The 22000-nt window shown below is 36.0% G+C and overlaps 2 protein-coding genes across 3 annotated transcripts; one reads left to right on the plus strand and one right to left on the minus strand.

The window, feature by feature from the left end:
- Positions 1-10770: 10770 nt before the first annotated feature.
- On the plus strand, positions 10771-11990 carry LOC137739058 (uncharacterized). Of its 2 annotated transcripts, none has more exons than XM_068478536.1 (3): positions 10771-11067; positions 11270-11394; positions 11706-11990. In XM_068478536.1, the coding sequence occupies exons 1-3, from the start codon at positions 10900-10902 to the stop codon at positions 11842-11844; spliced, it is 432 nt and encodes a 143-aa protein (XP_068334637.1). In that variant the 5' UTR covers positions 10771-10899; the 3' UTR covers positions 11845-11990. The 2 variants fall into 2 exon arrangements, with proteins under 2 accessions (XP_068334637.1, XP_068334636.1); XM_068478535.1 differs by having other exon boundaries at positions 10773-11067; positions 11703-11990.
- A 562-nt stretch (positions 11991-12552) lies between these two features.
- Positions 12553-21613, minus strand: LOC137739059 (1-phosphatidylinositol-3-phosphate 5-kinase FAB1B-like). Its single transcript, XM_068478538.1, has 12 exons — positions 21127-21613; positions 19907-20751; positions 18998-19735; positions 18222-18375; positions 17754-18098; positions 16688-17599; positions 16271-16602; positions 15896-16019; positions 15649-15819; positions 13751-15280; positions 13351-13617; positions 12553-13215 (listed from the first exon to the last, which is right to left on the minus strand). The coding sequence occupies exons 2-12, from the start codon at positions 20512-20514 to the stop codon at positions 12895-12897; spliced, it is 5502 nt and encodes a 1833-aa protein (XP_068334639.1). The 5' UTR covers positions 20515-20751; positions 21127-21613; the 3' UTR covers positions 12553-12894.
- Positions 21614-22000: the final 387 nt, after the last annotated feature.

A 22000-nucleotide genomic window follows, 5' to 3' on the forward strand; every position in this document is an offset into this window, starting at 1 on the left:
TTGATCATCTTATTCATGACCTTGAGTCAATAGTTGTCACCTTCATTTGAAAACTGGATGACACTTCTCCGTGGAGAAATGTGTCCAAAATCTTTATCAACCTTAGACCTCTCAAATACATCTTCATTTGAAGGGAACTAAATTTTTTACAGCGATGATGGAAGAACCAAATTAATGCCTACGATTGCACTATCGTGTATCATCCTGGTTGTGCAAACGTAGTTACTGTTTACCACTGCAAAAGATATATCTACCCTTGAACATTTCCAGCCTTTCCTATCCCATTCTAGTTGGAGTTCACAAGTATCGATTTGACGTTATTTCCGAATTATCAAGAAATCGTTCGAGTGGTTATAATCATTTCTTGTATCCAAATAAAGATGGGGAAATATCATCGTAAACTCTCGGTACGAGATATCTTATACATGTGGAGATTATGATGATGTTTCGATGATTACTGATTGACTTGACAAGTCAACTCACCTTCTGTTGGTCCATAGGGACTACGTTTAGACTATTTGGTAAAATTCCTCATTCTTGAAATTATTTGATTTTCTAATGTTTCGATTAGCATATACTCTGATTGCGATTCCATATTCACTTCTTGTGATGGAAGGTATTCCAGTTAACCTTAAGTACATGTCTACCTTATTGCACTTCGTATTAATTTTGAAGCAGACATACAGTTTAGGTGAATCGCTCAAACATTTAAATTTTTAGTTTTGACATTTGATGCTTCAATCACCTTACAAATACTTTGTTGAACGAATCTTTATTGTTGGTGGTTGATTATTCCGGAAGCTACCGTTGTAGCAAAATGTTATGCATTCAATCTAGTTATCCTATACTCTAGATTTGATAGATTTGTCTTGACCCTCAAATTCTTGAGTGTTATTTTAGCCTTCTTGACATAATTTTTTGCTAAATTTGAGAGAAATTCAATATGAATTTGCTCACTATGGTGTTGTGAACTGCATTGTTCGAATATATGGTATGTATGTCACTACTGCATCTCGCCGGGACACGTGGTTCACTTCTAAGCCTTAGGAAGTCTTCTTGAAGGGTATGGGTACAAAGTTGTTGTTCGGTACCACACTTCACCCTTAGACTAACGACCATTATGAATGAACTATCCAGACCTTTGTGGCATGTTACGTTATCCATTCTATAGTTTTAGCATGATAATAGTATTTACTTATCTTTGTTAGAGTTGCGTGTAATTACGGTTACACTTTTGATTTTTGGGTACAGTAACATTTGAGGCGTTGTATAGAGATTTTATGCCTAACACATGATTGACAGAGGAGTATTGCGAAAAGGTATTCGAATAATCAAGATTATGATGTAAGAAATTGTGTACTATTGACGATGCCACCCGAAAGGGTAGTGCGGGAGTATGATCGAGGCTTTGATTAGTCGATGTGTGTGTATTTCCCAATGAGGGGAAAGATGGTAATATTGCACCCTCTTGAATTTTTCATTTGCTTATCGAGACAACAATGAGTTGTTGGTATTGCGGGCTGCAGACCGTAATATTGATAACTTATTTGTTGGATTCGTTAAGCAAGTGGATAGGTAGGCCTGTTTACGTTAGAATACTTATTTATTTATTTGTTATATATTTACCTATTTATTGTTTACGCTTGACCCAAAGATACTACATACATACCTTCGGAGTACGTGATGCAACAAGTTCGTAGGTAAAAAATATTCTATGTTCAATTTAATTTTAGTACAAATATTTTTAACTTTACGTTGTTATATATATGTGTATTTTGGCTTATTATACATATGTAAATACTTTCGACTCTATATTTTTATAAGAGGTATTATATTATAGTATTATACTAGAGAAGAAGGAAAGTATGAGTTCGGGGGGCATGAAAGAGGAATCATTGCACTCCGATCGCTACAGAATGACATTCTCTTGTATGCAACCACTCTAGCTTGATTTCTTCTTTATGTATTTCCTTCTAATTTGAGTATTTTCTGTTTAGCAAATTATTTCAAATTTCGGGGATGGAATTTTTGTTAAGGTGGGTAAATTATGACAACCCGTCCCTAATTTGACAATTTTATTAATTTTAAATGAGAGAATTGACAAAAATGCCCCTAGAGGCGAGGATGTTGACCTTCGTGGACCAGCGTATAGTGAGACGTACGAAACATTCTTTTGGCGTATCGTTGTAGTACTCGACAATACGAACGCGTAGGTATAAGCGAAATCAAATTTAGAGCTACGATAGAGATTTTATGGATTTACGAACGTGAAGGACGATTAGATAACTTCAATTGGGAGATATTTTGTGGCTTGTTTTATGAGACATATGGGGCCCATGCCCCAGGAACATGACATATCTTTGCCGTTACTGTTCAATAATTTTCCCTAGCGAAGGTGAGCCTCGAAACCAAACTAAACTTTCTTGGAGCACGTTTTAGTGTAGGATTATAGTAGTTTTGAAAGTCTATTACGATGGTTGAGTGCAGAAGCAACTAGGGGAAAACTTCCTAGATTTTTTGGTGGACCCGAAGCTTTTGCAGGTGTTTTTCAGCCACGGTTGTGAGCTAAAAAGGTATTAATCAAATCTCCATCCTCCGATTTTAATTTTGACACTTAAATGGTGAAGTCTAGTTATGAATGGAGCTTGATCAGAGCTCTAGAGAACAAGCCAGCTCCAGCTTTCTCCTTCGTGGAATCTGGAGGCCCGTGACTAAAAACCTGCCCAACTCAGTTATTAGGCCAATGATCCGTAACCCAAAACCTGCCCAACATAGTTGATGGGGCCAATCCAAAAACACTTGGCCTATTAACCCAATCCAACCCATCTAGGCAATGCCCAACTTAAAAACCCAAGCCCAAGTCCAACTAGACCCAATTTCAATTCCTTGAGCCGACGCGTGGGAGCGTGTCATGGCTAGCACGTGGGGCATACGCACCTTCACCGGAGGTATTGTGCTCCGCCGTCGTCAAAGACAGTGTCGGGGAACTTTTCGGCAACCAAAATTGGCACGTGCAGTGGCGCTTGGCTTTCCGAGCAGCCCTCTTGTGGCGACATATGTAACGGTACATGGAAGAACCCAAGGTCCCTCCTTAAGTTTCTCAAAATCCGAATCTGCCGTCCATTTTTTGAAATTTTATCGTTTTAAGATAGTTCTTTATTAGCTGTACTTTGTACGAAAACACGTAATTACATTACTATGTTATATTTACCTAAATGGTTTCGTTTCTAGGCAAAACGCATCGCAATGCTACGAGGCGGGTTCGACTCGACGACATGATCTGTGAGTGGATCTTTTCTTTGATATATACATATATTTATTTAGTTTCCATATATGCATCTAATAATGAATTTTCTATATGGCTACCGTAATTAAATTATTTATAGAAAATGACGTAACGACAAGAATTAGGAAATCATTATAAATCCTATGGGATGCCTTAGCTAAACTTATAGCTATGAATATTGTTATGTCGACTAGAATTATCGAATCATTATGGCATAATTATATTTGTGTTAAACTGCTCATTGGTTGCTGCACCGGTGTTAGTACTCGCCCAAGCCATGGCCAGTCTTTCACGTGTATGTGCACATCGCATCGTACGCTCACTTTGGATGCATTGTAGGTGCTAGTTCTGTCCTAGATTGCTATAGGCAATTAAGACTCGTATGTGATGTGCATAACACCAGTCTTCATGTGATTGTAGTACTAGAGCGTATATTATTGTTATACCCATTCATGTTCATGTCAGAAAAACTCTGCATGAATTCATGTGTCAGCATGTGTCGATGAGCACTCAATATGATATGTTTGCTTATGCAAGATTATGTGACGGCGGACGTCATTTACTTACTTACGAAATATTGTGCTGTATTGAATTCTTTAGATGTTGCAAGCGACAGTAAGTATTTTCTTACTATACGTAGTATGTATATTTTGGAATTCATACTTGTTTTTCAGCGAGGGGTTATTATGTTTTCGAAAAGGTTTTTACAAAGCTTTGTTTTTAGGCTCGCTCACCCTTATTTTTCGCCCCTCTAGGTTTTAGTGCTAAGCTTTTATGTTGATGAGGATTCTTGGCAAATATCAATATAGGTGGCTAACTTCGATGGTATAATTCTCATCCCACTTTACTGTACTTTATTTATGCTCTGACATCACGTGTGAAATGAGTTCATTTCCACTCACCAGCGTACTCTTATATTTAGGCACTTTTAAGTTTAAAATTTATTTACATTTTCCACATCACTACACTTTATGGCTTCGTCACCCTCCGAGTGTCGGCCAACACAACTCGATTCAGAGTCTAGGTGGACATTTATGGTCGGAGTGTGTCATTAGGTCATGCTATGATCCAGAATTCTTAGTCATTGAATCTTTGGCTAAGAAATAATGGCTCACGGCTAAGAATTTTGGACCATAGCATGAGCCCATTTGTTATAGTGTTTTTGGTTATTTTAGCCTTTCGTATAGTTTGATTAAAGTCTTACTTTGATCTTGTGGTATGATCAATTGTCATAATTTAATAATTTAACCATTACAACATATTGATTGTCACTTAAAAAAATAAGTGTTTAATTTGAGTGCCTATAGGGGTGACATACGTGCGAACACAAGTTATTTTTACAATTTGCGTTTTCCTAGATTTCAGGGTTCAAGAAATTCGTTGTCACTTATCGTTCAATCTTAATTCAACGGTGAAGAAGAAAGAACAATAAAAAAGTTAAATGACAACTTATCGTCAAATCAAGATCGAATGATGGATAACTACAATTTTCTTGAACCCTAGGGTCTAAGAACAAATATTTGAATTTTTACAATTCAACCAGTGTTTATATCACAAGAAGCAAAATTATAGATTTAAAGTGAAAGTTCGCTAAAATTGCTTGAGCCAAAATTCTAATTTAGCTTTCTAAGACCATCTTCAACTCTTGGGTTAAAACCTATAATTTTTAGCCTATAAAATTTAGGTTTTAACTCAAAAATTGTTTTTCTGCTCCAACCATTCAGAGTTAAAATTTTAGCCTTATATTATTAAAGAATAAATTTTGGCTATTTTTTTTTTCTTAAAGTAACTTTTTTAAAAGAAAAAAATTATGTAAACTATTCTAATTTAATTTTATGAATATTTTAACCTAAACATATTAGATTCCAACAAATATTGAAAAATACTAACCAATACCATGACACTCGTGAAACACTATGAAAGAATATGAAACACATAAAATAATTTTTTTTTATTACATTAGCCGTTGGATTAAAATGTGGACCGATAGATCTTTTTTTTTCCGTTGGATTTGATCATATTAAATCTTAGCAGTTAAATTCAATGAATTTATAATATAAAAAGAAGAAAAATACACATATATGGTGGGCCAATCCCACTAACTCTGGGGGAATCTTGGGCTAAATTTGCCCCATAAATGAATTTTGGGTTAAAACTCATATTTGCCCCAAGGGTTGAAGCAAGTTAAGATAAATTTAGAATCTAAAATTTGAGTTTTACTCTAAAAGTTAGAGTAGGTCTAAGAAATACATACAACTTGCAAGTATAAAAGGTTAAAACCAAAAAGACGTGATAAAAATTAGAGTGAGGAGCTCTCATCCACGTAATAGACAAAGTGACAAGTATTGTTCAGTAAAAATACGTCATGTGCTATAAGCTTCTATTTACAAATCTGAACTAGAGGATGTCTACCATTCATGTTGTTGTCACTCAACAATCTTTTCTTTGTAAAAGAACAAGTCCAAAACACCTAAAAAAAATTCATACCCGGAATATAAGTGGTATATCACGTGTTATTATATAAGTAAAGGAAAGTTTTAATTTTTTGAGTTGTTAGTTTTTTAATAACACGTAGTGTACCACTCTACGTTTCGATCATCTTGAAAAATCTCTTCAAAACACTAAGGACAAAAGCTATGCAATTATTAATAAAATTCTTTATTCCACAACAATGTGACAACGGAAAAGAAACGATCCTCTTTGTGAAGATTCCGGGAATCCTCACATCGTGTTCGTTTATTGTATATCGTGCAGTCAGAAATCAATTTAAATATTTTTATTTAAAATTAAGGGGCTTTTAGATCCAGGTCCAAAAAATATAGTGTTTTTAGGAGTGGGTCCAGTTATCTAATTATATATTTTTATTTCTTTTATACTCATTTAATATTTCCTAAAAATATTAAAAATCAATTAAAATCTTTTAATATTATGCATTTTCCAACTCCAAAATATCTTATAACAAAAAAAAAAAAAAAAAAAAAACTAATATACTAACATAAATCTATCTGCAAAACATTCTACCCTAACTCAAGTAGCAAATATATGAATGTATATTATACCTATAAGTGAGATATGAAACCTAACTAAAAGGTAGAAAAAAAAACATGATATACCTACAAGTAAGACACATTAATCTATGACAGGTTGACTATGAAAAAAAAAATTATCATATAGGTAGATAAATACAATTAACCTGTGATATAGGTTGATTATAAAAATTAAAATAAAATCTATAAATGGGTTAAAGAAGGAGGAAGAACAAGAAATAACAAAAATAAAAAAATAAAAAGAAATAATCAAAGAGATAATTAGGAAGAAATTTGATTTTTACAATAAATTTTTTCATTGAAGAGATAATTATTGATAATAGAATAATTAAATTTAAGGAATTGGACTTATTTTAATAAACTTGACTATTCCTACTATTGACTCAAAAAATTGGACTTATAACAATATTCGATGAAAACTAGCTGGATGACGTACAATGAACGGATACGTTGTGAGAATTCTCATGATCCTCGTACAAAAGAAACCACCATAGCTATTTGTGTTTGCAGCTTCATTTTTTTCCATGCATTTTCCAACAGTGTCTGCTTTTTAAGTAAAGGGCTAATTGAAGTTGGAAAGGGATCCTCTTCGGATCCTTTCCATCAAATCCACCTTATCAATCAATTCAAACTCTTGAAATTTGATCTAACGGCTACAAACATGAGGCTCTTTTAAAAGTTATAATAACTTTAGCCGTTATATCAAATTTCAAAAATTCGAATTTATTGATAAAATGAATTTGATGGAAGGGATGGGATCCCTTTCCACTGAAGTTAATCAAGAGGTTTAGGAGATTCATGTAACGACATCAAAGGCGTTGTCGTTTACAGCAAGCGACCGTTTAAACTATTATTGGAGTCCTTTGTTGAGATATCTGATGGGAAAGACGACGTCAATTATCATGGACTTTTGCATTAAGAGGACCCACGTCATAGAATTTCTTCGGACAAACACGTCGTAGAATAGATTGGGATAACAGCAAAGTCTAGAGAGGAAGAATTTTTTGGGAATTTATTCTTAGTGGTCCATTATTCATATGAAAAATATATTCACCTAAAAAAAGAGGTAACATACGTCCTGAATTGTTATGATAGTTAGAGTTTTTTTCTTCACATATATCAAACGAGGTATATAAAAGATTGATGACAAGAAAGCCGTCTATAATCTAGGTCGCGTTTGTTATAAAAGATTAAACTGTAAGGGATAGTCCTATAAATTTAAGGCATATTGAAGATAGATGAGATTTTTTTTTTTCTTTTTTTTGAGGGGATTAGAAGATGATCAAACATGTAGAAAACTTATTTATTCCAATACTACCATCTCGAGTAATCATTGTCCTACCTCAAGGGGCTAGTCTGGGATTATTGTATTATTTTTTTTTAAACTATTTCTGCTGTATTGTAAAAATAAATATATATGAAAAGAAAAAAAAAACAGCATATAAGTGTTTGGGTAAACTATAGTGTCAAGAGAGCTTTTAGCACAAGAAAAGATGGGGGTATGATTGTCAAAATGAGTGTTTCAATTTTTTTGGGACAAAAATAAAAATTTCATTAATTAATATTGTTCATTTGCCTCTAATGAAAAAAATAAAAAATAAAAAAAGGTTTTTTTTGAGAAGCATGTGAGATGATTCTACTTTTTGCTGTTTGGACCCATGATTATTTATTCTTTCTAATCCAAACGTCAAAATTTTTTATTCTTCTTAATCCAATCACGTATATGCATTGATTTTGAATGGGATAATTTAAAATACATGGATTAAGGCTGACTTCCATGGGGCTAAAATATTTCAATAATTGAATGGTAATGACAGCAGAACTCAGAAGATAACTAGAAAGTGGAGGAAAAAAAATAAAAAATAAAAAAATGAATAAAGATTGAACAAAACTTACACGAAAGCAAACTGCATCACCTAAAGAGTAGTTGTTTGGTTCTTTAAATTAGAGAGGTGATATATCTCACCTAAAAGAAATACTTCTAACTTAAAGTCGCCTAACATTTGACTCTCTGTATCCTATCTTAAACCAGACACAAAATTAGGGCCATGTAAAGTTGACATTTGATACAATATATATATATATATATATATATATATATATATATATTGTAAGAAACTCAAAGCCAAAGGACATCTCCAATAGAAGCTTTGAAACCATTAAAACCTCCTTTTAAAGAATCACTCTAAAAAAACTTATCTCTAACAAAATCTATGAAAGAGCCTATATAATAACAAAATGAACAGTTCCTCTTTAAGTTTACATAGCAATGCTCATAAGCTAAATATTAAAAAGGATAATGCTAGGGAGACTAAATTTGCAGACTAAATGATGTGTCACAAATAATAAATAAACACGTTGATCAACACTTAGTAATAATCTAATTACCAACTTTCATATCATTTAGTTTACAAAATTTAGTCTACACTTTTAGTCTTCCTAGCATTACCCAAAATAAAGAGTGTTGTAGGAGAGGAAAAGTTAAAGTGAGTAGATAAGATAATTTTTTGACGTAGTTTACCCGCTAGACTAGCAAACATCTAACAAAATTGTTGGAGATGCTCTTCAGTGACAGAGCCAGAAATTTATGTTAAGAGGGGCACACTTTAGACTAAAATGGAAATAATATATATCTAAATTGTCTCTTTCTTTTGGTCACATTGGTATCAAATTCAAAGGTGAGTGACTATGCATTTATTCTTCATTATGCATGGTCAACTCTATCAATAGTTGAAAATAAAACATTAAAAGCACATCCATTTAGATTTCATAGATGATATAATAACGGGAAATGAGAAATTAACCAAAATAATAGTCTACAAGCAAAAAAAAAAAAAATGGTATATATGCAAGAAACAGAGAATATGATCAACAAATTATTATGTAACTGTAGTTTTGAATCTTTGATTTAAAAAGTTAAAAGGCTTTGTATTTGTTGGATTGGAGTCAATTGGACTAACCAATACAACAAATTAATAGTTATGAGTCTACCCTAGTTTTAAAGTGGCTGTGCCACTTATGCTCTTGATAGGTAGAGAATTTAAGTAAGCCACATAATAAGTCAGTCATAATAATTTAATTACGAACTCATCATTTACAAAAGTTGAACTTAAAATTTCTTACTTATAAATAAATAGAAATATCAATAAATCATAATGTTACATGACATAAAAATAAGGTCAAATTGTAAGGAACATATTCTAATTATGTCAATCCGGAAATATATTCGAAGTCTGGATTCTTCAACACTTTTTAGGCCACTTATTGTTATGTGGGAAGGTGCTAAGTCTAGTTGGAAATCATTGCCTCAAACCAACAGTATAAACAACGATAATAAAAGAAAAGATTTATATTTTATTAACCCTTGATTTTGATTGATGCCTAAACTTTTTTAAGAATAAATAAATAAAATCTTGCTGATGCAGAACCAATCCTTGAGCAAGTGACATTTAGAAGCAATTGCACCGATTAAAAGTTGAAAAATTAAGATAACTTATTATAGTCACAATACACATCACAATTGAATGATCATGCAACATCACTCCCTATTATTTTACCCAACTTCTTTCCCCATCCAATAATATAATTTGAGAAATCCTAAAGGCATTCTTTTAAAGTAGGATTTTCCATAAACTCTATGCTACTTTATAGTTTAACGTCAATTCTTGTGCCAACATTATAAACATTATGTAAAAACATAAGGCGACAAAATGTTCATGAAAAGTCCAACTTTTGAAAAAATCCTCTTAGCATTTCTTATATAATTTTCATCGATATCATCTATTTCTTCCTAGCTACTAATAGCTTTTTTCTTTTTTGGGTTTCAAACATATGAACACAAAAATTGGATCTATTTGGATGATTTTTTTTCTTGCTAACGTATCTCATCAAATATGTGTAAAAGCTTTTTGTTTATTGTTTTTATCTGTCACTTTGTATGAACATGAAAACAAAAACAAACAAAAAAACAAAAAACGTGACGTTTTTCCATTTTACAAACAAATCAAACTCATGGTGCATATGCATAAACTTTTCTTTTTATTGTTTTAATGAGTTACTCGAGTTTATCTAGTTGTCAATTAAGAATGAAAATCTCCTTAAGGATAAGGAGTCATATAATACCAAAGTTTTACAATGTATTTGTGCATGTAATACACCGGTGTATTATGTATTGTACGATTAAATTTATTTAACTGAATTATTTAACCGTTCAAACACCAATACATCACAAAATTACTCAAACAGAAAATAAAGAAGGGCGGTAGCATCATCAACCAACAATCTAACTAGGGTTTCACCGGCAGCAAAAGGTAGAAGATAAGCAAGACGGCCCCACACCACCTATATTTACAAATATAATGCAAACTATGACAAGACCATTACCCCATCTCAATTTTCGACCAATAATAAAAGCCATCTCAATAATTCAATTATTTATTTTATCTCTCTTAAACCTGCAAAACATAAAATAAACTCGAGCATCATTCCATTTCTAGTAGCCACATTATCTTCTGTTCTTCTTCCTCTCCATCTACTTCTTGTTTCTGCAACATATATTTCACGTCAATGGCTGCAGCAACAGCATGTTGCTTTTCTCCTGCTAATTCTCTCTCCATCCAAAAATCTGGGCCAGTTTTAAAGCCTTTCAGCAGAGTTCTGAGGCTGAAAAGCAGTCAACTAACAGTGAAGATCAAAAACTCAACCCTCCAGATCAGATCCTCCTTGAGAGAAGAGGTCAGTATTTTTTTTTTCTTTGAATTCTATAAAAATATAGAGTGAAATGGGATTATTATTATCTTTTAAATATAGGATTATGCGATATTAGTTCTTCAATGAAACTACGTTAACGTTTTTTTTTTTTTTATTTATTTATTTATTTTTATGTCAACAAAGATTTCTTGTTTATATCTGATATTCCTTTTTTTGGTTGTTGCAGGTTTTTGAGGATCGGTCCAATGGAATAATATGCTACAAGGATGACAGAGGGGAGATAATTTGTGAAGGGTTTGATGAGGGTCCTAGGTATCACCAACATAATCCAAGAACTCCTTGGCAACCCAGGTAAACAAATCTTAATCATATGTATTCTTAATCACAATCTTAATCACCAATCAACATTCTAACACAAGTAAAGTTCGATCATGACATATGAAATTGATCGGCTAGCAATTTTAACACTCCTCGTTTAGCTTCCTGCGCACCAACTTCTACTCGCGACTAAAAAAAAACGTTTGCGAAATATTCAATTTAAAGCGCGGACAAAAAAAAAAAGAGAACAGTGTGTCACAATCGCTAGCCGGCTAGTTTCGATTCATCTGATTCTGATCTCTGTTTTTTATTTTTTTATTTTTTTTTGGCACAAATTACAGCAGAGACACAGAGATCTTTGATCATCTTCAACAGAGGTGGATTAATTTCATAACAGGCACAGAATTGAGCCGTGGCGACAAAAGCAGTGTTTTTCTGCAAGAGGACATAAAAAACTGCAATGGCTTCAACACTCTCCGCTAACCAGATCATGCCAAGTGTTCCCCAACAACTCTTGTCAACCATATCAACGGTTCCTAATTATAGTATGTAACATATAAAGAAACGCATATCCTTCAATCAATCATAAAATTGAATAACATGCATAAATGCAGTGTCTTTGAAGCACATTCTGTTTTTCTGTTTTTTTATTTTTTTATTTTTTATTTAACCCAGGACGTATACAAGGTCCAATTTCCAATCCCCTTTTTTGCACTCCGTTTTCTCGTATTTTAATGACACCTTTATTTAGTTGAAATGGAAAAAATCATATTCGAAAAAGGCTGAAAGAATAAATGAGAATGAAATCAGCTACTCTTACTAATTGATTTTTTAAATACTGTATTACAGAATATAATATGTAACTCACGTTTCGTATAAGTGAACATTACATAATTTTCTGACTAAAGTTGAAAAATAAAGAGTCTCAAGCATGGACGACAATTTGTTATCAACAAAATTTAACATAAGCATTAGACAATGAGGACAAATATCATATGCCTTTTGCACCCTACTTTTCCTTTTCTTCCATCACTCCCTGATTATTCATAAGACAGCTCCCCTATTATATTTCCACTTACCAATTTTCTTTGATCAAAAGTTTGATCAACTTGCATTTGATCAAAAGTTTGGTGTGAGAGAGAGAGAGAGAGAGAGAGAGAGAGAGAGATGAACATGAATCTAATATACAGGTACACAAATCTAAAGGACTTTCACTGAACATAGATATTGTAATGCTAAATACATCAAGAATTATATTCCTTCCTACACAAGGATTTAATGGGGAGGTCATCCAATACTATACCCCTGACCAAAATTTCCATGGCTTCAACAGCCTTCTTCTGCATCTTCTAGCAAAATAATCATGAATTTCTCATGTAAAACGAGAAAAGGCAAAACAATATACTTCTATACAAAAGAATTGGGATAGCGATATCAAAAAAGGGAAGGTAAATGAAATGAGGTAACAATTCATGTGGCAGGGTCAATTCCTGAATGGCATGCTTACATGTACATGTGGATTGACTCCCAGCATCATTCAACCGAATTACCACCTGTGTCTTCACCCAAATCAGACTGGGATGTACTTGCAACAATCGATGGAGGAGACCACTGATCTGGAACCATCAGAAAATAGGTTGTCATTGCTTTCCGGAACCTTTTTTTGTACTGCTTTGGGGAAACTACAGTTGGAGAAGCGTTCTTTGGCCCACCGAGGATGCCCGAAGCTTTAACCCAAGTTTCAAGGTGCTTATCCCATGTATACTGCCTCATGAAATCAATAATTCCAAGTACTAACTCATGCTTCTCTTCGTCCACCCCAACCAGTAGTGAATAATCCATTACGTCAATTGACTACATCAGAATACATAATAACATGTTAGATTGGACAAGGGATTACCTAATTTTAGTATACATGGAAATACAAGTTCAGCCGATCAGAATTTGGCACGCGAGCATACGCACAAAGAAGAGAGTTTCAGAACTTACAGCAAGAAAAGCAGTATCATTCCAGACAGCTCTCTCCAACACACGCTTTGCCTTGTTTCCCACAAAGATCGGAGATGTGGGCATTGCTTCAATCAAGTTCTGATCCAGCAGTACTTTGTTGCTCCCACTAGAATCAGGATTATAACGAGACCGTGAAGATCCTTTGAGATCATAGAGCCGTGTAATATTTCTTCCAAACAAAAGATTCTCCATAACCAAGACATCTATCTTCGACTCTTTCCCTCCTTTAAGATGTTTTGATGTAACCTTCAATACAAATACAACCACAGAAAGAGTAGGTATCATTCAGTGGTAATAAAAAATGGTTCTTACGGCAAGCTGTCAGGTTAATCTGGTTAAAATAGTTGACAGCTTTTGAGGTTAATTTAAAAGTAAGTACCTGATAGATCCCCAAAATCTTTGCCAGGCATGTTGGACTTTTTGTGCCAATTGATTCAGATAGGTATTTGAAATAACTGGGAGCGAACTTTATGAAAGATTCCAACTCCGTCTTGGTGACTTGTTTGATGATAAACCGGTCATCCAAGCTTTTAGCAAAAAAGACATTGCTCTTTCCACCTTGGGCTCCCCACTTTTTACAACGACTAAGAGATCTTACATAGTCAAGCTCAGACGGGCAGCAAATCCTTCTTAAGGCTTCAAAACGTTTTGCATAGTAACACGTCACTGAGTATTTAACCTGACCAAGTGGGCTATCATCTCCGAAAGAAACTCTTGCATGCAAAGCTTTTGTGTATGAAAGCGGATCCAAACCCAGGGAGCTACGAGATCCATACGTGGACAAAAGGCTCTCCTCAGTAGACCCAAAGCTTCGATGAGATTCAGATGTTGTGTCATCATCAGGATGGTGTGACTGCGTAGTGAGAGAGTCAGACAAACTAACATCGCCATTGTCTCTTGTTCTTTCCCCCTCGCCACTTATTTGCAATTGATAATCTGGTGAGGCAAGGGCATAAGATATAAGACTCGTGGGCTCATCATCATATACAGGGACAACAGTATCATTTACCCCCACAGGCAGAAGCAGCCTAGCCCCACCTTTCAGTTCCAACTCCCGAAAGGATGAAACATAGACTGGATTATACTCGCCAAGTGTATCAAGCTTCTGAGAAGCAGATAAAAAATTCTTATTGAAGCCACGGTAGAAGTTTAAAAAGGGCATTTTCAACCAGCTTACAGAGTCTTCCATATTTTCAGACCCCTTGGTAGATAATCCAGAAGCAGAATGCGCAAGCTTGGGCCCATTCTGGTCTTCTGCATGGTCTAAGTTCAATCCGTCCTTCACGGGAGAGGCACTTGAATCTGCTCGACCTAAAACAGGAACTGTGCGGGTACTGTCCTTCGCTGTTCCAAATCCACATTGATTTTCACCAGTCCATGCAGTGTCAAGGGTATCTGACAAATCCATTATGACAGGAAACTGACCATCAGAGAGGGATTTACGAATACCTGCCCTTGGTTTCAAAGGATCAGATTGATCACAGGTACTAACTCCATCAGAGAGATTACACTGATCTTCGTTTTCATATTTTGAATTTCGGCCGCCGTCTCTCTCTTTATTCACCATTTCAGAGTGGACAGTGTTGGCAATGTCTTCCCCGTGGTCTAATCCTTTGTTAACCATTGCATCCACAAGAAAGGAATCACAACTATTATAACTTTTTCCTGGATTTATTGCCACATTACCGGCAATATCTTCACTATGAGTTGCAGGTTTCCCCTCATCTGGAATTGAGCTATTCAAACCATCGCCGTGTCTATTATTCTCTAAACTGGCAGCATAAACTAAGCGATGGTCCCACATGTAAGATTGGAAAAGCAGCTGCCTTCGCAGCCGATTGATCTCCAAAATGTCGATAACAGGCTGGCCCTTTTTAATTTCTCTGTTCAAAGTTTTCTGGAGCAATTCCTGAAAAATAAAGCATCAAGGAAAACATATTAAGCCAAATATCAAAACAGAGAATTTACTTCACATACGAAGATTGGTCAGAATCATCTTCACAGACAAGGCCATGTTGAGGTAAATGAATATATAAACCAACAAGATTATCCATTAATTGATAAGAAGAGTTTGTGACAATCAAAGATATTTCCACCACTCGTGCTACATTAAAGGAGCTTGAGGATGAATCACAAGGGTTATAAAAAGGAACTTGATTGACTAAGTATTGTTTCTGGTCCATCCACATGAATGTGCAGCGACAAAAAGAAAACTCTGCATGTATCTTCCAGCCAACTAAAGCTGGAAAGCGGCCCATGAATAATTGAAGGGCTCACCTCAAATTCCACCTTCTCCTTTTGTAACATTCCTTCCAGTTCGACAATTTGGTGTCTCGATTCAGGTGTTACCATGCCACTACTATGCAATCCTGAACCAGATCTTTTCTCCGCAATTTGACGAAGAACATTAAGTACTTCAGAAAAAAGAAGCTCTGCCCGATCAATAACCTATTATAACCAGACAAACACATCAACGACATAAAGCAATGCAATCCTAAAATATCCAAACATGGAACCAATGTACCTCATCTGTTTCTTTTTGTATCCATTCCTGCTTCTCATAATTGAAATCCACTTTGGCGGGTGGAAGGTAGACAGAATGAACATCAATTGATGCATACCGAAAGCAAGCGACCATCTTCCCGAATCTGCATGAATACACATATTGAGAGAGAGAAAGCTAGGGACTTCTATGCAATTATATATTCCACCCACATATTAGTTATTTTCGACAACTTGAAGGGCATCGATGAAGTTATTTGTCAGCATGTACTTGAAATTAAAAGAGAGTTAAGCATAACCATCAGAGTTGGGTTCAACCCAACCAACAAGAGGCAAAGAATATCATATCAATTATACTGTAGTACCACATATGCAAATTCTGGGACACAGAAGATACCCATAGAAACGAAGACAATCTCTATGTAAAGAATGGCCGCAGCTCGCCACCCTGCTTGCAGCCGCATGGTTTGAAAAACTGAGCTCCAAAAATTTCCCAAATGACAAACCCCATGCGGCATCAGACATCACTATTCTCCGAGTAGCCGGAGGAAATCCATTTGTCCTCTGACACTTCAAGCATCTGTGCCACATCCAGATCCTTCCTTCCTTTTCACCTGATAAGAGAATTTCTGGCAGCCTCTTAACAGATATAGTGAGAGTACCCTGACGATGAGTATAACAGTGAACATGTGCTTCTGATGGCATCTCGCAAGAATTGCATTGATAACTCTGACACATGATTCAGCATTTTCAGTTTCAAGTTGTATCATAAAGTTGAATGAGAGAGAGAACGTAAAAGTCAAAAAGAGCTCACCTGATCAAATAAATGGTCTCGTAAAAACCGTCCTAATGGTTTATCGAAACTTCCATAGTATTTGATTCGAAACAGATGCGACCTCTCACAGACAGTCCCCTTCCACACGCACCGGGATGATAAGGAAACCAAAATGCTCTGATGGTCAGAAGGTGTCGGAGGAAAATCTTCATTCATAGGTCCTGTTTCATCAGCTTGAGTTTTACCATCTTCATGCAGAAATGAATTGTCTGAACCACCTAGTTGATTTCCAGTAATTACACTTTCATCATTTTGGGCAACCGAGAAGATACCCTGTCCCATAGTCTCTAAGGACCTCAAATTGTTGCCAGCGAGATGACTAGAAATGATATCAGAGCAAATTTTGGTTGCAGAATTTTCCACCTGTGAAAATTCTTTAGAACCCATTTCATTTTGATTATCAAACATATGATAAGAAGAAAGACTCTTGTGAAAAGTATCTGGAGCATTCCCAGATGGAGTAGAGTACACAGATGTGGTATCTGAAGCATTCCCAGACGGAGTGGGGTACACAGATATAGAATTGGTGAAACCTGAAGTGGGAGGTGTGGGTAGAGATGTACGACTACTTAGTAAAGGAGGTTGTATACTTCTGATAGCTGAGTCCAAATCTGAAACTGGGACACTGTTGGATCTTCGTGGTTCATTGCGAGACTGTCCATTGCCAGCAACACTAAAACCAGGTACCGTGGAAATGGACCTCTCAATGCTTGATGGTTTATCTGGAAGTGCCACAGTAATTGGAGTGTTCAATGGGAGTTCTGGCAGAGAGGCTCCTTCATCGGCAAGGAAGGATGTCTCCAAAGCCAAATGATATGCGGCAAAAATCCCATACTGAACCACATGCTTCACTTTTTTCAGCTCATCCCCATTAGCACCTCTAAGTAGAATCTGGAATGACATGGACAAAATAGCCAAATGAAAACTTCATAGCACTTCAGAATCGCATGTACAGAGCTATACAAGGATAAAAAAAAACTGTCAACGGTGTCAAATTAACACAATCTTCATAAACAGGTGTAGCAGGGATAATCCGAGGACTTACAGTACAACCCAATGGCTTTGGGCAGCCTTCAAAATACATCAATGTCTTCAACAGTTTTTTCCCACCCTGACCAGCAGAACCAAGATCTTCCATGAACCTCTCCACATGAAATAAGTCGCAGTAGCCCAACTTCTGTGATGAGAGATGATCAATTGAAGGGACTATTTGAGCACCAGTGCAGCGAGCTATGCGCTCTAAAAGTGGCCTCTTGATATTCAGAACAAGTGATATGTCTTTTGCAAGAAGATATTCTTGGGCATATCGAGAAACTGATTTCTCTACCAGAAGGACATCAGGGTGGTGTGCATCGATCTTTGCTACTGCCATCTTTAAGTGGTCCATCTCCTAGATAAGGATATAAGTGCATAAGAATGATTAATTTATTATTAAGGAAATAAAAACAGTTTCCAATGTTCTAGAAACTACCAAGTGAAAAACTAAGAGAAGAGAAGAGTATGCAATCAGAACCTGCTGCAATAGAGTATCAAAACTTGACAAGGAGTTAGAAACACGCTGGTACTCAAGAGCACCACCAAGTATCATAAACCGAGGTTTCTCTAATTTGGATGTCATTCGTCGATGAGCCACATTTTTCCTACACACAACTCCTTTGACCACCATACTAGAAGAAAAACACTCAAAACCTTAGAAAACAAGCAATTGCTTTTACAGCAACAATATACTTTAATTTCTTATTCAGATGGAAGGCAACATTCATACCACTGGGGCCATAAGCACCGACAAATCAACTACAATAAATACAAACAAGTGACTTCGGTCCAGGTTTTTCTTTTTCTTCCAAAATGATTAAAAATAAGTCAAACTCATTTGAAGTAGGCATAACCTAAAAACAGAAATATTACAGGTCTATAAATATGAAGCGGAAGGTACTATATAGAAGTACATCACTAGCAGAGTAACTCATATCAGATATGCATTGCAATAATTCATCAGAACAAATTCGCTTAACAGAAAAAGTAATCCTGCAATCATATGAAAGTAACACTGCTACCTTTTAGATTTTGAGTTCTCTTTCTAATGGTTATAAAAAATTTCTTCTTTTGTTATTGCAAATGGGTAACTATGCAATAATGATTTGTACTAATATATGGTCTTCGATACGTTTCAATTGTGTTTTCTTAATCATTCATGCACATAAATCAAGCCATGAAATCACAAATGTGCAGTAGAAGTACATACTAATTATGCATGAAAAATTCAATGAATCATAATGCATCAGTTACCTATCATAGTGAGATCCAGAAGCTATACATTTTACTTTTACATAACCACCTGGGTCCATCCCTCCACCTTTGCTCATATCTGGCTTTAATAGTGTGGCAGCCTCCCAGGACAGAGTCGTAATGATCTCCAACCAACCTTCTGTTTCTCCTTCCTGGCCGATTGGAAGGTTCTCAACCTGCAATAGTTGAGCTACCAAAGCCCTAAAGTGTCCATCAACTACATTCTTCATGGCCTTCTTGTGCTCCTCACCTGACCGATCCCTATTGCGATATTCCCCACTTCCAAAACTGCTTGATGCACGTAAATGGCCCCACTCTCCTGTAGCATCACCATCATCGTCATCATCAAGCAGAACAGTTTCCCTTTCATCTTCTTCATCTTCTGGTTCAGGAGGGAGCCATAAAAGTCCATTGTTCTCAAAATCCACAGGTTGTATATCACCATCCCCTGCAGAATAGATAGACGATGATGCCTCACATTCATCCCCAATATCATTTTCATCTTCTTTTTTTTCGAGCTGTGGGATTCCCTCCAAAACCTGTGAGTCATAACTGGGAAGTAACGAGGAGCCACTTGAACTTTTCGCATCAATATTTTCACCATCAAGATGCACCTTATGGGATCCATCATCGTTGCTCATCTCATCAAAATCAATGTGACTAAAGTAGTCACTGACTTGAGAATAATTCTTTGTATCTGACTGATATACACCAGACTCAACATCCTCATCATCACTCCTGATACCAAAGAACAAACAAGTGGCTCAGCAGCTGCTAAAAAAACTACATATAATTCATTGTTATCTTCTTATAAACTATGCACAGAATGGGAATCACAGTTAACTTGAACATAAATCTTAAGGGCACAAATAATAAGAAATATAAACCTGCCAAAGAAGAAATATAAACCTGGCAGTTGCAACTTCATATTGGTTTGGAGACATATTGGCACCAAAATCACTGTTCCTCCATGGTCCGAATTTGCTCTGCGTTTCTGTGTTAGTTTCTGTTAGAGATGACTGACTGGGGCTGAGGCCAGAACCAAGTTGAAGTCGTTGATATGGCCCAGCTGAGTGTGGCATTGAGTTAGTGAAGCTACTACTGCTACCAGTGCCACATGACTTAAAGCTAGCAAAACTTGTTTCTGATGGTGAAGTACTAAGATCTAAGTTGGCAATCAGGATTCCGCTATCAGGAATAGCTACGCCTTGTTCCCGTTGCTTGTAACAAAAATTGCATACACGAATCTTCTCCCACTCTTCCCGATCTGTTCCTGGATCACCAGAGGGGGCAGGAATTGAGTTCTCTGTACACTTAGCACAGAAAACTCGTCCACAAAGTCGACAATGATGTTTACGGTTAAATACAGTAAACTGTGCATCACACTCGTAGCATACCCTACAGCTACGATCAGGCATCCAAAAATCCCTCGAAACATTAGCAGGTTCTGATCGCCAAGGGATCCATGATTTCACCATGGAAATGAAATGGGAGAACATCTTGTTGGGCGCAGCCATCAACAAACGATTCTGCTGCCCTGCTCATTTGCCAATCACCACTCTTAACAAGCCAAACTCTAGATGGGAAACCTGACCAATTCACCCCCAATACTAAAATCGAAACACTAAATTCTTCACAATCGTATTCTTGATTGCAACCGCGCCAAATTCACCCCATAAGAACAAAGACTAACAAAACAAAACACTAAAGGCACCCCATCAGCAACTCCTCTTTCTCTATTTCGATTCAACAACCTGGCACGAAAGGGAAAAAAAAATCCTCAAAACCACAGCTCAATTCACCAAACAAAACTAACCCAAGTTCCGAAATCGAATGAAAACAAAGATGAACACTGGGTTCAGAAAACCCAGAAACTCAATAAAAAACCCCACAGCAACCTCCCAACAACCGCCATGAAAATTCAGGAAACCCAGAAAGCTTCTCTGCATGTACCAACTCAGACCCATCCGTCTCCAATAAGCTCCCACACGCAAACACAAACCCAAACGTTCCAAAAACAACACCAACAAATTCTCTGCTACTAACAAACAATACAAAAAAAAAAAAAAAATCGAAAAACAGAGTCTTTATTTTTCTATACAATTCGGATAAAAAGATTAAAAGTTTACCTTGCGAATCAAGTAAAATGGAAGCAGAAACCGTTTTCAGATCTTCCCTCCAGTGAAAAGCCAAAATGGGGCACCCGTATATTGCCGCCACGTGCCCTCAAGAATCCCCGACGAACCAAAAGCTCCAAGAAAAACTACAGAGAGGGTACATAAAACTGCGAAAACCCACCTACCCAGAAATCGATTCGTCCCCAATTCAATGCCCTACGCTTCAATTCTCGATCCCCATTCACAAATCTGCCATCTTTGCAGCCAGAAAAATCTCAGAGTATCAATGCAACAGCAACCATCTCCATCGATTTTCGAAACTTAATTCTCTGAATCCAGTTCGTTCGTCGTATTTGCATCCGCATTGATGAACAGAAACAATCAGAAGACAAATTTTTGTAATATTTATATCAAAGAACTTCAACATCAACATCTGATCGACAGATTTATTTTATTTTTAAAAAAATTTCTGTACTTTTCTTCGCTTTTTTTTATTTTATGATTTTTTCTTGTGGCAGAGACAAAGGCGGCTCCGATTAACGTGGTTGCAAATATAATGTGCGTCTATTTTTCTCTGTGTTGGGGAGAAACGACGTCGCTTTCGCGACAAAAGAACCACAGGCCCAGAAAAGTGAAATACCGAGAGTGCCCTCACGTGTGTTCCTCGGGAAACATAGATTTTGTGCGCATGTTACGTTTGACGGACGCCCGTGTGCAGTTTGGTAATTTTAATGTAGCTGTCCAAAGGACGAGCAATTATCTGCTATGTCTCCAATCCACAGTATCCAAATGGATATTTATTGACAAAAACGCGTCAGCAGCCCATTGACATATGCACTCAACAAACCTGCTAATTTTAAGGGCAAGAAATACAAAATTCTATTAA

This window comes from Pyrus communis, chromosome 7, assembly GCF_963583255.1.
Source record: "Pyrus communis chromosome 7, drPyrComm1.1, whole genome shotgun sequence".
Lineage (NCBI taxonomy): Eukaryota > Viridiplantae > Streptophyta > Magnoliopsida > Rosales > Rosaceae > Pyrus > Pyrus communis.